The sequence below is a fragment of the Trichechus manatus genome, unplaced genomic scaffold (genome assembly GCF_000243295.1).
Source record: "Trichechus manatus latirostris isolate Lorelei unplaced genomic scaffold, TriManLat1.0 scaffold00168, whole genome shotgun sequence".
NCBI classification, from domain to species: Eukaryota; Metazoa; Chordata; class Mammalia; order Sirenia; family Trichechidae; genus Trichechus; species Trichechus manatus.
In genome coordinates this window covers 3617129-3632678 of record NW_004444104.1, presented here as the reverse complement: position 1 = coordinate 3632678, position 15550 = coordinate 3617129, and the positions used below count along the sequence as shown (strand labels likewise).

Below are 15550 nucleotides of genomic sequence, written 5' to 3'. Positions count from 1 at the left end.
GAATGTATTTTGTTAGTTGATAGAGTTAAATAATTTTTTCTGTGTTTCTATGATACCCTTCTTTCTGCAGTTCAGTCATTTGGCAATTTGGGGAAGCATAATAATCTGGATGGCATTTTTTGCAATATACTCTTACTTCTGGCCCACCATTCCTGTCGCTCCAGATATGAGAGGACAGGTTAGTTCTGTTAACTGTATTGGTGAGTATGCTATTCATTCCTCATGAAAACTTACGTTTTTTTAACAGTAAGAGCTGATGTTACCTACTTTCAAAATAATTTGGGAAGGAAAGATAAAATGCAATGCAATGAGAAGTAGTTGCTAATCCAACTAATTTCTGGTTGAACTTTTAGTTAAAATAGAAATTGTTTTATCTAAAATATCATTACTTCAAACTATCTGTATTAGCTAGACTTTCCACAGTTTGTATCTTCTGTGCATAACTGATAAAAGCTGTAATTTCCAAAGCATCTGAAAAAGCTAATGTTGTAATTATATTTTTCATGTAATATGCTGTGTGTTGAAATTATTTGATGCATAGTGATCCATGCATGGTAAATAAGAAAAAAAAATTATTTAAAATGTCCAACTAACCAGAATAGTCATTCCTAAGTGCTCCATATGTAATGCATTCTGTAAGTTTCTAAATATTTTAAAGTTACGTAGACACTATTATTTCACATATGTTAAACCTCAGAGGCTATATTTTTTTTTAGCTTTTTCACTTATTTGAAGATTTATAAATTCTATTTTGTGTATGCCTATTGTGGGGCATCAGACCCTCAATACTTACAAAATGGATCACAAAATTCCACCGTATTAGGACTAGAAGTAACCTTAGTCAGTTCAAGTTAACGAATGAAGAAATGCAAGACCAGAGTTCCCTAGCTCTATCCCTGTGGTCTATTCACAGTACATCAATCCTTTACACCCTCTGCCTTTCTCTGTAGAGATGGGAGAGATTCAACCATGACCAAGCAGCTGGTATTGGAATAACCTGACAAAAACAGCAATAAAAACTGAACAAAATATAAGAATATAACTGTTTTAAGGCATTGTCAAGAAACCAACAGAGAGAAAGCTCCATGTCCATCCTGGACATCCATCCTAAGGATATTTCTCAGCTTGCAGTCCAAGGGCATAGAGTCCAAAATAATGCAATGATTTTACTGGACCAAGGAGTTAGAGTTCAGAGTCCTAGGCTGCTAAAATAGTCAAAACTTCAGGGTCAAAGTGCTCAAGAAGAGGGAGTCACAGAAGTGAGATCCAAAGTCAGTACACAAAATCCCCTCAATTCCTGGACTGACTCTTAAACACTGCATGTGGAAGGTGAGACTTTAAGAAACTCAGCAAGAAACAGCTGCCAGGCGGAGAACTGAGTAGATATTTAGCACCCACCCCATGTTGGGGAGATAGAAGGTGAAGTCAAGTTTTGCCAAGTTAGAGTGGCCTTGGCAAGGATCCAGGGTTTTCTTGAGACCCCAGAAAAGTCATGTCCAAAAGTAAAACCCTCAAATTAGGAGAAAATATAACACCCTGGGAAACAATTCCATGGCTGAAATTAAAAGGAAAGCAAATCACGACTAAAGAAGCTTCAAACCACCTTGTTACAATCAAAGTCTTTCCCTGATATTCTATCTGCCTGCTTAAAAAAATCCTTAAAACTCTTGGGAGAAAGAAAACACTATCAAATACCTCTAAAATTTTCATATTTACAATGTTAGAAATCCAGTTAGAATTGTGAAATACACTTTAAAAATAACTGGTAGCCTAGAAAACCAACTGAAAACAAACAGTAATAGACCCACAAGAGATTAATAGAAGATTAGAAATTACAGAAGAAAGAAAAAAAAGTTAATCTGAAGATAGGACAACAGAAAATACCCACAAGAAATTCAAGGAGAAGAAATGAATTTCTGATGCATGCCACAACATGGATGAACCTTGAAAACATTTTACTGAGTGAAATAAGTCAGTTGCAAAAGGACAAATACTGTATAATTTCACTTATATGAAATAAGCATATATATGGAGAGTAAAGATTATTAATGGTTACTAGGCGTAGGAGGGAGGGGGAAAGGGGGAGCTTTTGTTTGGAGGACATTGAGTTTATTCCACAATGGTATTGGAATAGTTTGGAAAAGGATAATTAGTGATAATGGTGGCACAACATGAAAAGTGTAATCAATAGCATGGTATTATAAATGTGAAAGTTTTACTGGTGTGTATATTTTCACCACAATAAAAAAAGAAACAGAGAGAAAAAAGTAAAACAGGTAAACAAATAAAAAGCAGCATCAGTAAGCTGTGTGACAAGATTAATTAGCCTTTTGTATGCATAATTGTGTCCACAGACACAAAGAAAAGGAGACAAAGGTGGGGACAGAAAAAATATTTAAAGATATGATTGCCTAAAATTTTCCAAATTTGATGAAGCTTGACATTTCCAAGAAGCTCTATGAATCTCAAGCACAAAAACATGAATAAAACCACACAACCATACACCATGACCAAGTGGTATTTATCCCAGGAATGCAAGTTGGTTTAACATCTGAAAATCAATTGAGGTAACACACTGAATTAATGGAATAAAGGAAAAAGCCCACATGATCATCTCAATAGAGGCAGAAAAAGCATTTGATAAAATCTAACACACTTCTTAAAAAAAAAAAAAAATCTCAACAAACTAGGAATAAAAAGTAAGCTCCTCAACTTGAAAACCCTATAGTTAACATCATGCCTAATAGAGAAAGATGGAGTGCTTCCCACCTAAGATCAGGAAAAAGACAAGAATGTCTACCCTCACCAGTTCTACTAAAAATTTTATTGGAGGTTCTAGACAGAGAAAATAGGCAATAAAATAAAATAAAATGAATTCAAATAGGAATGAGAGAACTTAAACTGTCTTTATCCACAGATAACAGTGACTTTGTATATAAAAACTCATAAGTAATTAACTAATGATTAGAAGTAATAAACAAGTTCAGCAGTGTGTCAACATATAAGATCAATATGCAGAACTAAATTGTATTTCTATACACTAGCAATGAACAATCTGAAAATGAAATGAAGAATCTCATTTGTAATAGCAAAAAGAATAAAATACATGGGAACAAATTTAACAAAAGAAGTGTAAGACCTGTACATGAAAACTACAAAATATTGTTGAAAGAAATTGAAGAAATCGAAATGAATGGAAAAACATCCCATATTCATGAATCAGAAGACTTAACATTTGTCTTAGTTATCTAGTGCTACTATAACAGAAATACTACAAGTGGATGGCTTTAACAAAGAGAAGTTTATTTTCTCACAGTCCAGTAGGCTAGAAGTCTGAATTTAGGGCACTGGCTCCAGGTGAAGGCTTTCTCTCTCTGTTGGCTCTGGAGGAAGGTACTTGTCATCAGTCTTCTCTTGGTCTGGGAGCATCTCAGCACAGGAACCTCAGGTCCAAAGGACGAACTCTGCTTCTGGCACTGCTTTCTTGGTGGTATGAAGTTCCCATGTCTCTCTGCTTGCTTCTCTTTTTATATCTCAAAAGAGACTGGCTTAAGACAGTATCTAATCTTGTAGATCTCATCAGTATAACTGCTGCTAATCCATCTTATTACATCATAGTGATAGGATTTACAACAAGTAGGGAAATTACATCAGATTACAAAATGATAGACAACCAAAAAATACTGGGAATCACGACCTAGCCAAGTTGACAGACACTTTTTTGGAGGACACAATTCAATCCATGACAACACTGTTAAAGCGGCAATACTCTCAAATTCATATACAAACTCAGTAACATTCCTTTCAAAATCTCAGCTTTTTTCCCCCAGAAACTGACAAGTTGATCCTAAAATTTATATGAAAATGCAAGGGATACAAATAGCCAAAACCATCTTGAAAATGAATAACAAGTTGGCAGACTCACACTATCTGATTTCAAAACTTTCAAAAAGCTACAATAATCAAGGCAGCATGGTATGGACACGAGGATAGGCATATAAATCAATGGATTAGACATGAAAGGTTGGACATAACCCTTACATTTCTGGTCAATTGATTTTTTTTTTTAAATCATATTTATTTTGTTGTTGTGGTCAGTTGATTTTTGACAAGGTGCCAAGACAATTCTATGGGGAAAGAATTTTCAAAAAATGGTCCTGGAATAACTAGATATTCACATTTAAGAATCAATTTGGACACCTACCCCACACTAAACAGAAGAAGTAGCTAAAAGTGGATCATAGAACTAAATGTAAGCACTATAACAATAAATCTCTTAGAAGAAATATAGGAGTATGTCTTAGGCTGGGTTCTCTAGGGAAGCAAAACCAGTAAAGTGTATAAATATATATACATAGAGAGAGAGGCGGATTTATATCAAGGAAACAGGTCACTCAACTGTAGAGGCTGGAACATCCCAAGTCCATGGATCAGGATAGAGGCCTCTCCCACTTCACACAGCCAAAGGTTGGAAGGTCGGAGAACAGGGCTCCTGCTCACAGGCTGTGAAGGTTGACGAATCCCAAGATCAGCAGGCAAGACTGCAAGGCTTCTCCTGATTCATGTAGCTGTAGATGCTGGGAAACCCAAGATCAGCAGTTCAGAGACTAGGACACTTTCTCACAGGCTGTGCAGATCAATGAATCCCAAGATCAGCAGGTAAGCTGCTAGCTCAAGTCCCAAGAACCGGAGGTCAGATGACAAGAGGTAGCTGCAGGATCCAGAACAAGCCAAAAGCCTTGGCAAGGCGAACAGGAAGGAAGTAGGCAGCAGAGGGCAGACAGATGAATGCTGAGTGGGCGGTGAGCCAACACAGGCCCCGCCCCCGCTGGTACCACTCAGCAGATTCCATCATGGTGGTGATCACATATCAGATTTCAACAGGGAAGTGATCACAACATTATACAACTGCCAAAACACTGAGAATCATGGCCTAGCTAAGTTGACACACAATCTTAACTATCACAGAGTATAATTTTATAACCTGGGTTAAGCAAAACCTTCTTAGATATGGCACCAAAACATTATCAAGCAAGTGAAAATATAGCCCACAAAATGGAATAAAATATTTGAAGATTATGTGCTGACAAGGGACTTGTATCCAGAATATAAAGAACTCTTAAACCAAAACAAAACCAAACCCATGGCTGTTGAGTCGATTCTGACTCATAGTGACCCTACAGGACGAGTAGAACTGCCCCATAGGGTTTCCAAAGAGTGGCTGGTGGATTCGAACTGCTGATTTTTGGATAGTAGCCAAGCTCTTCAACTCAATTAAAAAAAGACAAAGGACCTGATTAACTGATGAACAAAGGATTTAAATAGACATTTCTCAAAAAATGATATATAATCACTAAACACATGAAAATATTCTTGACCTCATTATTTTACACCAATGTTCATAGCAGCATTATTCATAATAGCCAGAAGTGGAAACAACCCAAATGTCCATTCACTGATGCATAGATAAATAAAATGTGGTATACTTATGCAATAGAATATTATTCATCAGTAAAAGGCATACATGCTACAACATGGATGAACCTTGAAAACATTATGCTAACTGAAAAAAGTAAACCAGTCACCAAAGATCATGTATTGTATGAATCCACTTAGGTGAAATGTCTAGAATTAGAAAACACGTCTGGAGACAGAATGATTGTCTGAGGTAGGATGGGGAAGCAGTAATGGTGAATGAGTGCTAATGTCTACAGAATTTCTTTCTGGGGTGCTAAAAATGTTCTAAACTTAAGTTGTGGTGATGATTGCACAACTCTTTGAATATACCAAAGTCTATTAAATTGTACACCTTATATGGGTGAATTATATGGTATGTAAACTATGTCTTAATGAGACTGTAAAAAAAAAATGACACAGATACACATAATAATCAAATTGCTGATAAAAAATAAATAACCAGAGGAAAAGGATACATTACAAAGGAACAAAAAATCAAGATGACAGCAGACTTCTCACTGGAAACACTGAAAGTAAGAAAACAGTGGAACAACATCTTTAAAGCTCTGAAAGAAAAAAAAATCATCTTAGAATTTTATATCCTGTAAAAACATCTTTCAAAATCAAATGTGAAACAATTTTTTTTTCAGAAATATAAAATACATGAAAATCTTAATCATCAGTCTTTTCTGCAAGAAATGTTAGAGGAAATCCTTCAGACAGAAGAAAAATTATACCAGATAGAAATCTTGATATACACACACATAAAAAGAGCACCAGATATGGCAACTATGAGGGCAAACATAAAAGGCTTTTTTTAAAAAAAAGTTAATACTAAAATTTCTTTAAAATATGATTGACTGTTTGGAGCAAAAATTAAAATGTACATAGGCAGTCCCTGGATTACAAACAACTTCCATTCCTAGGTCTGTCTTTAAGTCAAATTTGTATGTAAGTTGGAGCAGTTAGGTATGGTTCCTGTCTAATGTCAGTCAGTCAAATGTTTGTCTTAGTATATAGTGTACCTTTCTATGCATAAAAACATAAAAACATTAAGGAAACACTTCCACATACACTAAAACATCTTGAATATAATAATACAGTATTAATAATAAAAATATTTTGATGTGCATTGCAAAGTAGCACCTGTTTGTTATTACGAACCATTGTATGTACCTCAAATTTTTCATATGATAGGCTTTACAGGGGTTGATTTGTAACTATGGGCTGTACATAAGTCGGACATTTGTAATCAGAATTAAAATGTATGACAACAATCAACAATAGCACATAAACCGGGGGGAAAGGAAATTGTAATGCTGCAAGGTTCTTATACTTAGAGGTAAACTGTGATAAAATAAAGCTATATCCTATTAGTCCTAAAGCAACCACTGAATAACTTAAGAGTTGGCAAATAAGCCAACAAAGGAGATAAACTCATAAAAAAATTAAATTAACCCAAGACAAAGCTAAACAGAGGAAAAGGAGAAAAAAGAATATATGGGACAATTAGAAAACAAATTGCAAAATGTACAATTAAATCCAACCATATCATTAAATACATTAAAAGATCTAAACTTCAAATCAAAAGGTAGAGATTCTCAGATTGCTGCCTACCAGAAAACTACATTCAGTTTAAAGACACAAATAGCTTAAAAGTAAAACAATGTAAAAAGAAGGCTGGAGTGACTACATTAATATTGGATAAAGGAGATTTAAGAGCAAAGACTATCATCAGGGATGAAAAAAGTCATTTCATAATGATAAGGGGGACAATTTATCAAGGGACCATAATAATCCTGAATGATTGTACACCAAACAACAGAACTTCAATATATCTGAAGCAAAATCTGATAGAAAATACTGGAATAAATGGACAAATCCAAAATTTTACTTGTACACTTCAAACTCTTCTCTCAATAATTGATAGAAAAAGTAGACCAAAATTTGTAAATATGTGTAACACTTAAACCACAGTATCAACCAATTTGACCAAATTTGACATTTATAAAACACTCTGCCTAACAACAGCAAAATTTACTTTTTTTTTCCCCTAAGGGCAGAAGGAACCTTGACCAAGACAGACCATATTCGGACATCAAAGAAAGTCTCAATAAATTTAAAAGGATTCAAATCATGCAAAATATTTTCTTTGTCCACAATGAAATTAAATTATCAGTAGCAGAAAAACAAGTGGGAAATCCCAAAATATCTGAGAACTAAATAAGACACTTCTAAATAATCCATTGGTCAAAAAAGGAATCAAAGAGGAAGAAAGTATTCTGGACTGAATGAAAATGAAAATATGAAATATCAAAATTTGGGGGATGCTGCTGAAGCAGTATTCAAAGGAATTGTTTTTAGCACTGAACACCTTTATCTGAAAAGAAGAAAATTTCCAAATCAACAGCCTCAGCTTCCACATTAAGAAAGAAAAGCAAATGAAACTGAAACTAAGCAGAAAGGAAATAATAAAGATCAAACTAAAAAATTATAAAATGGTCAAAATATTTATTTGGTTTGTTATTTGTAGAACATACTATTAAATTAAGTTAGAAATGCTATATTTAGGTTGTATGTACCTATGTTGATTTAGTAGTTCCATGTTCATATGAGTGACTGTATTTTTCTGTCATCTCCAGGTTTTGGTGGATAGGAGACAACTGACAGCTGTCGTTGGTACCCAATATTGACAAACTGAAAGATTCTTGTTTAAATACTGTTCATTTCTGTCGCTTTGCAGATCAGTATGGTCCTGGTTTGTCCACACTTCTGGCTGGGTTTATTCATCGTCCCCATTGCTTGCCTGATTCAAAATCTACTTTGGAAATCGTAAGTTGAAACATGAGGTGGTAACTAAAAAACATATTTTCATTCTTAACTATGCTTTTCTAATTATACGTCTTTCAAATTAAACTGAGTGCCACCTTATGATACTTAATACCACGACGTTTTTTAAAGAAGTAAATGCCTTCTGCTTTTTTGCCACTGGGGATTTACCAGTAGTCAGTTTAGAGAAGAAAGACGGAGTCAAAATGCATGGGAGAGTATATGAAATTTGGTACTGATATTACCTAGTTCATGACTATTTCTGAAAACAGGCCCATTTCTTCATTCTTTGGCAGTGTGACTTATGTAACTTGCATCTACCTTACAGGAGTCAGAATCTGATATCAGAGAATCACAGATTAAAAAGTCATAATAAAGGAAGAAATATTCAAATCAGAAAAAAAATTCTTCACTTTTTCACAACATTTGAAGTAAGAATCAACATAGTTCTCTCAGGATATTTGACTATTAGATTATACGATCCCAATATTTTTTTTCCCAACTATAGCAGAAAATAAAGAATTAAAGTGGTAGAAATCCCTGAAATCCCTCTCTCTGTCTGTTTCTCTCTCTGTCTGTCTGTGTGTATGTGATCTTTTCAGTAATTCCATCTGCAATAAGAACTATCATACCAGAGACTTTAATAAACCTTCATCTTAACTTGTCAACCAAAATTAGCAACGGGAGATGGGAAACAGTACCAATAAGTTTGTAATATCTATATTTATTCATGTTATACTGTAAGTGGACATAAGATTTCAGGGGCAGTTGTTGTTCGGTGCCATGTAATCAGTTCTGACTCAGAGTGATCCTGTGTAAAACAGAATGAAACACTGCCCGGTCCTGCATCATCCTCACAAACGTTATGTTTGAGCCCATTGTTGCAGCCACTGTGTCAATCCATCTCGTTGAGGGTCTCCCTCTTTTTTGCTGACCCTCTTCTTTACCAAGCATGATGTCCTTCTCCAGGGACTGGTTCCTTCTGATAACTTGTCCAAAGTACATGAGATGAAGTCTCACCATGCTCGGTTCTAAGGAGCATTATGGCTGTACTTGTTTCAATACAGATTTGTTCACTCTTCTGGCAGTCCATGGTATATTCAATATTCTTCACCAACACCATAATTCAGTCATCAATCCTTCTTCGGTCCTCCTTATTCATTGTCCAGCTTTCGCATGCATATGAGGTGATTCAAAATACCATGGCTTGGGTCAGTCGTACCTTAGTCTTCAAGGTGGCATCTTTGTTTTTAACACTTTATAGAGAGATCCTTTGCAGGAGATTTGCCCAATACAATACATCATCTGATTTCTTGACTGCTGCTTCCATGGGCATGTGGATCCAAGTAAAATGATATCCTTGACAACTTCAGTATTTTCTCCATTTATCATGATGTTGTGAGGACTTTTGTTTTCTTTATGTTTAGGTGTAATCCATACTGAAGACTGTAGTCTTTGATCTTTATCACTAAGTGCTTCAAGTTCTCTTCACTTTCAGCAAGCAAGGTTGTGTGACCTGCATATCGCAGGTTGTTAACGAGATTTCCTCTAATCCTGATGCTGTGTTATTCTTCATATAGTCCAGCTTCTAGGATTATTTGCCCAGCATACAGATTTAATAAGTATGGTGAAAGGGTACAACCCTGACGCACATCTTTCCTTATTTTAAACCACGCAGTATCCCCTTGTTCTGTTCGAACAACTGCCTCTTGGTCTATGTATAGGTTCTGCATGAGCACAGTTAAATATTCTGGAATTTCCATTCTTCACAATGTTATCCATAATTTGCTATGATCCACACAGTCAAATACCTTTGCATATTCAATAAAATACAGGTAAACTTCTTTTTACGAGTCCTAGTGGTGTAGTGGTTAAGTGCTCACTGCTAACCAAAAGGTCGGTGGTTGGAACCTACCGGCTGCTCCATGGGAGAAAGATGTGGCAGTCTGCTTCTGAAAAGATTAAAGCCTTGGAAATCCTATGGGTCGCTATAAATCAGAATTAACTCGACGGCAGTGGGTTTGGTTTGGTTGGAAACATCTTTCTGGTAGTCTCTGCTGCGTTATATCTTATTAAAAAAACAAAAACCAAACCTATTGCTGTCAAGTCCATTCTGACTCATGGCAACCCGTGTGTTACAGAGTAGAACTGTTCCACAGGATTTTCTTGGTTGTAATCTTTACGGAAGCAAATTTCCAGGCCTTTCTTCCATGGTGCCACTGGGTGGGTTTGAACTGCCAACCTTTAGACTAGTAGTCAATCAAAAACCATTTGAGCCACCCAGTGATCTTATATCTCATCAAACCAAACCAAACCCATCACTGTCAAGTGATTCCAACTCGTAGCGACTCTATAGGACAGAGTAGAACTGCCCCATAGTGTCTCCAAGGTTGTAATCTTCAGGGAAGCAAACTACCACATCTTTCTTCAGCGGAGCGGCTGATGGGTTCAAACCACCAAACTCTTGGTTAGCAGTTGAACTCTTAACCACTGCGCCACCAGGACTACTTTATATCTAATTACACCGCCTTTAACCAAAGGATGTGCAGCTGTCATCTAAAAGGGGGGGGGGCATCAGTCTTTCACAATGTGTAAATCTCACGTTATATTCTTTTTGTCTTTCCCATGTGGCACAGGGTCAAAAACACCTACAAGAGAACTCTTCTACAGGAGATTCGGGAGCTGGAAAGCAGCCAAGTTAAAGGAAAAGATTATCTTCGTAGAGATTTTGAAAGCAGGTGAGTTGATTCTGTTTATTCTCCTTTTGTTAAGACCCAGTTCTCCTTGATCTTCTCACCTTTCTCTCCCAGGTTTTTGCATACTCTTCCCATTTTTCCCAGGTTCATTAAGTATTTCTTATTAATCAAATTGTTCATTCTCAGAGGAGCAGCAAGCGTTGAGGTGTAGAGCGAGCCCGTGAGAAGGTGGTGTGGCACGTGGCTCTTTGGATCACTGAGCCGGGTACTAAGAATGACTCTTGGGTACATGGTGTGCTCTGGCACGCCAGCTCAACCACAGAGAAACTCAATGAAACCAAAAAACAGTAGACTTCACGCCAAGCAAAAGAGGCCAGATTCACCTGCATTACCCTCCTTCATTTGGCTATTCATTTTTCTGTTCCTTCTTTCAGCAAAACCCCTAAAAAGAGTTGTTTTGTACATGCACACTCCAGTTTCTCTCCCCTAATTCACTACAGCTGCTAACCAAAAAGTCTGCAGTTTGAATCCACCAGCTACTCCTTGGAAACCCTATGGGGCAGTTCTACTGTGTCCTGTAGGGCTGCTATGAGTCACATCAACTCGACAATAATGTGTTTTTCAGGGTTATTCACTATTAAACCCCTTGAGATCTGGTTTTCACCCTCAACACTCCACCTTATGAAATATACTGTTCAAATCTCAGTCCTAATATTATATGAACCATTCTCAACATTTGATATACTTGGTCACCACCTCCTTCTTGAAATATTTTCTTCTCTCAGCTCCCAGAACCCCACAGTCTCTTAGCTTGCCTCCAATTTCATTAGCCACTCATTCTCTGTGTCCTTTTCTGGTTTCCCTTCTTTTCTCTGGGTTCTCAGTATTGGATTGGCCCATGACTCAGTACTTGATTTTCTTCATTTCTCAGTCTTACACTCACTCCCATGATTATCTCTTTCATGGTTTTAAATATTAATTCACTGGCATCTTCCAAATTCAAATCTCCTGCCTGGACATCTTCTTGGAACTCCAGACTAAGATATCCAACTGCTTAGTTGACATCTCAACATATATGTCAAACAGGCATCTCAGATGTAACACATCCAACCATAGAGTCAGTCTCTTCCCTCCATACCTGCTCCATTGGCAGCCTTCCCTTCAGCTAATGGTAACTTCTTTTTTCCAGTTCCTCAGGCCAAAAATCTTACAGTCATTCTCACTGCCTCCCTCTCATATCCCATACCCAATGCATCAGAAATCATGTTAATTCTACCTTCACAATAAATTCAGAATTAGACCATGATGTACAACCTCTACTGCTCTTGCCCTGATCCAAGCAAATCATCATCTTTGTCTGGGATTATTTCAGTAGCCTCTTAACAGATTTCCCTGCTTCCTTCTTTCCCGTACACTCTTCTCTCAACACAGCAGCCAAGGGTGCTTTCACAATTGAAATGAGTTATGTCTCACCCTCCGCCATGCTAAACCTTCCCATGACTTCCTTTCTCCCGCAGAAAAAGGCAACATTCTTTCAATGGCCTACAATGCCCTACACAATCTGTCCCTTCACACACACACACAAACACAGACACACACACACACATTTGCACATGCACACACATGCGCACACATTCACACGATGCACACCTCACAGTGTGCATATACTCGCACACAGTTCCACACATGCATGTATGCACACATACATGCTCACACGCACACATTCACACGCATGCATGCATGCACACACACGCTTAATGACACTCACAAATGCATGCACAGACATGCACACATACACATGCGCACACACACACCCATGACCAGTTTGAGATATCTGCTTACAGCTTTCTCTCTTAATGTCTGGTTGTCAGGCAAGTTTCTTTTTTTTTTGTTTTTACAAAACCTCACTTTGAAAAATCGTGTTTCCCTTTCACTTCCAATATTTTAAAAGAAAGCTTTCTATTTTCCACAGCCTCTCTTGCGGTTATTCTAATAGCAAGTGCATTAAGCTTGTCCACATTAACTTTATTTTCACTTCTGATGGTTGGTGGACAGGTGCACATATCTAATTTGAACCAGAGAATCGGTTGCTTCCCCCTGCATACTTTTACGCACGTGTTTGAATTGCAGGAGGAAAGTAGATCTTCTTTCTGTCTCCTCGCCTTACATAAGGCTGTAGTCACAGGAGGATAGGGAACTGCACTGCAGAAGAAGAGGATCAGGGTTTCTTCCAGCATCTGATTTGTTCCCCTTGTGCTGCCTGGGAGGAAGGAAAAATACAGTTTTAGCTCTTGCAGTTGCTGCCTTCATCGCATTGGTTATTTGATGGCACTGAGAGAAGAACGTGCCAAATACCAGAAATGACAGAAGGCTTATAGGAATTAAATTTGTATTGGCATTTTTAATCTCTGTAGCCAAAGTATTTCCAAAGATAAATAATTCCAATCATGCAATATAACCTGGGTGTTCTTCTGAATAGAAGTACCATGTTTCTTCTCAGTAAAGACAACAGATTTTGTTCTGGGCTTTTACATGTGGCTTGGGTGTGCCCTAGAGTTTTAAGCAGGCTTTCTCTGGAACTGGAATATTTATATAGGGTTTATGAGGACGTGGAACCAGGAATCTCTTTGCTGATGTCACATGGATCCTGGCTGAAAGCAGAGAATACCAGAAAGATGTTTACCTGTGTTTTATTGACTATCCAAAGGCATTCGACTGTGTGGATCATAACAAATTACAGATAACATCATGAAAAATGGGAATTCCAGAACACTTAATTGTGCTCATGAGGGACCTGTACATAGATCAAGAGGCAGTTGTACAGAACAAGGCAATACTGTGTGCTTTAAAGTCAGAAAAGGTGTGCATCAGGGTTGTGTCCCTTCACCATACTTATTCAGTCTGTATGCTGAGCAAATAATCCGAGAAGCTGGACTATATGAAGAACATGGCATCAGGATTGGAGGAAGACTCATTAACAACCTGTGATATGCAGATGACACAACATTGTTTGCTGAAAGTGAAGAGGACTTGAAGCACTTACTGATGAAGATCAAAGACCACAGCCTTCAGTATGGATTACACCTCAACATAAAGAAAATAAAAATCCTCACAACTGGACTAACTTGAAATGTAAACTTCATTTAATTACATCAATTAAAAAAAAAAAAAGGAAAGAAGGGAGGAAGGAGACAGGCACAATTAACAAGTAAATATAACTGCCTGAGACTTACCTACTTGGAAAAAGTGTTCCATACCAAGACTAAAATGGTTAGATATCTCTAGTTAAAATAGCAATTAAGTACATTCTATCCCTTGAATAGTTTTACCATACTGGCAAAGCCAGTCTATTTTCAGGTTATTTATCAGCTACTTCTAAATTACAGGTGCCAATTAATTTGCCCCCACTTTAAGACTGTTAAGTATAAAAGGTGTTTGTTCCCATAAAATAAAACCTTGCAAGTGGCAAAATTTCAAATATGTGCCTCAGAATTAACTAACAGAGCTTAGTAAAAAATGCACCAGCTTGGGAAACCAATCCTCCCCAATATGTCAGCAGAATGTGACTTGAGAGATCTGGTGTGGAGCCTAAGATTCTACATTTTATGTACTTCACAGGTAATTCTGAAAAAGACATCCAACTGAGAGCCATATCTATGGCATTTGCAAGGAACCATCTATAAAAATGTGGCTCGGGCTTACAACTTATTGACAATAATTATAGTAATCGAGTGTGCAACCCTGCTATTAATCAACGCAACATTTCCATGACTGTTAATCCCCTTCTCCCCCTTCCTCCTACCCCTGGTAACCACTAATAAACTTTGTTTTCTATTAAAAAAAAAAAATCCTCACAAGGGGACAAATAAGCAACATCATGATAAATGGAAACAATATTTAAGTTGTCAAGGGTTTCATTTTACTTGGATCCACAATCAACACTCATGGAAGCAGCAGTCAGGAAATCAAAAGATGCATTGCATTGGGCAAATCTGCTGCAAAAGACCTTTAAAGTGTTGAAAAACACAGATATCACCTTGAAGACTAAAGTGCGCCAGATCCAAGCCATGGTGTTTTCAGTCACTTCATATGCATGTGAAAGCTGGACGATGAATAAGGAAGACTGAAGAATTTATGCTTTTGAATTATGGTGTTGGAGAAGAATATTGAATATACCATGGACTCCCAAAAGAACCAACAAATCTGTCTTGGAAGAAGTGTGATCAGAATGCTCCTTGGAAGCAAGGATGGCAAGATGGCAAAACTATATCTCACGTACTTTGGACATGTTATCAGGAGGGATCAGTCCCTGGAGAAGGTACTTCATGCTTGGTAAAGTAGAGGGTCGGCAAAAAAGAGGAAGACCTTCGATGAGATGGATTGACACAGTGGCTGCAACAATGGGCTTAAGCATAATAGCTATTGTGAGGATGGCGCAGGACCAGGCAGTGTTTCGTTCTGTTGTACATAGGGTTGCTATGAGTTGGAATCAACTCGATGGCACCTAACAACAACAACAACGTGAGGGGGAACAAGCAGTCTACAGACTATATTGAATACCTGCTAAA

The 15550-nt window shown here is 37.3% G+C and overlaps 1 protein-coding gene across 1 annotated transcript in view; it reads left to right on the top strand.

Moving 5' to 3' along the window:
• Positions 1–8293, top strand: part of LOC101349662 (phospholipid-transporting ATPase IB-like) — a 188367-nt gene extending 180074 nt beyond the window's left edge. The window contains exons 33-34 of the mRNA XM_023740918.1: positions 71–178; positions 8201–8293. Of these exons, the coding sequence (XP_023596686.1) occupies positions 71–178; positions 8201–8293 (201 nt within the window). The remainder of the gene's footprint in view (positions 1–70; positions 179–8200) is intronic.
• The last annotated feature ends 7257 nt before the right edge of the window (positions 8294–15550 follow it).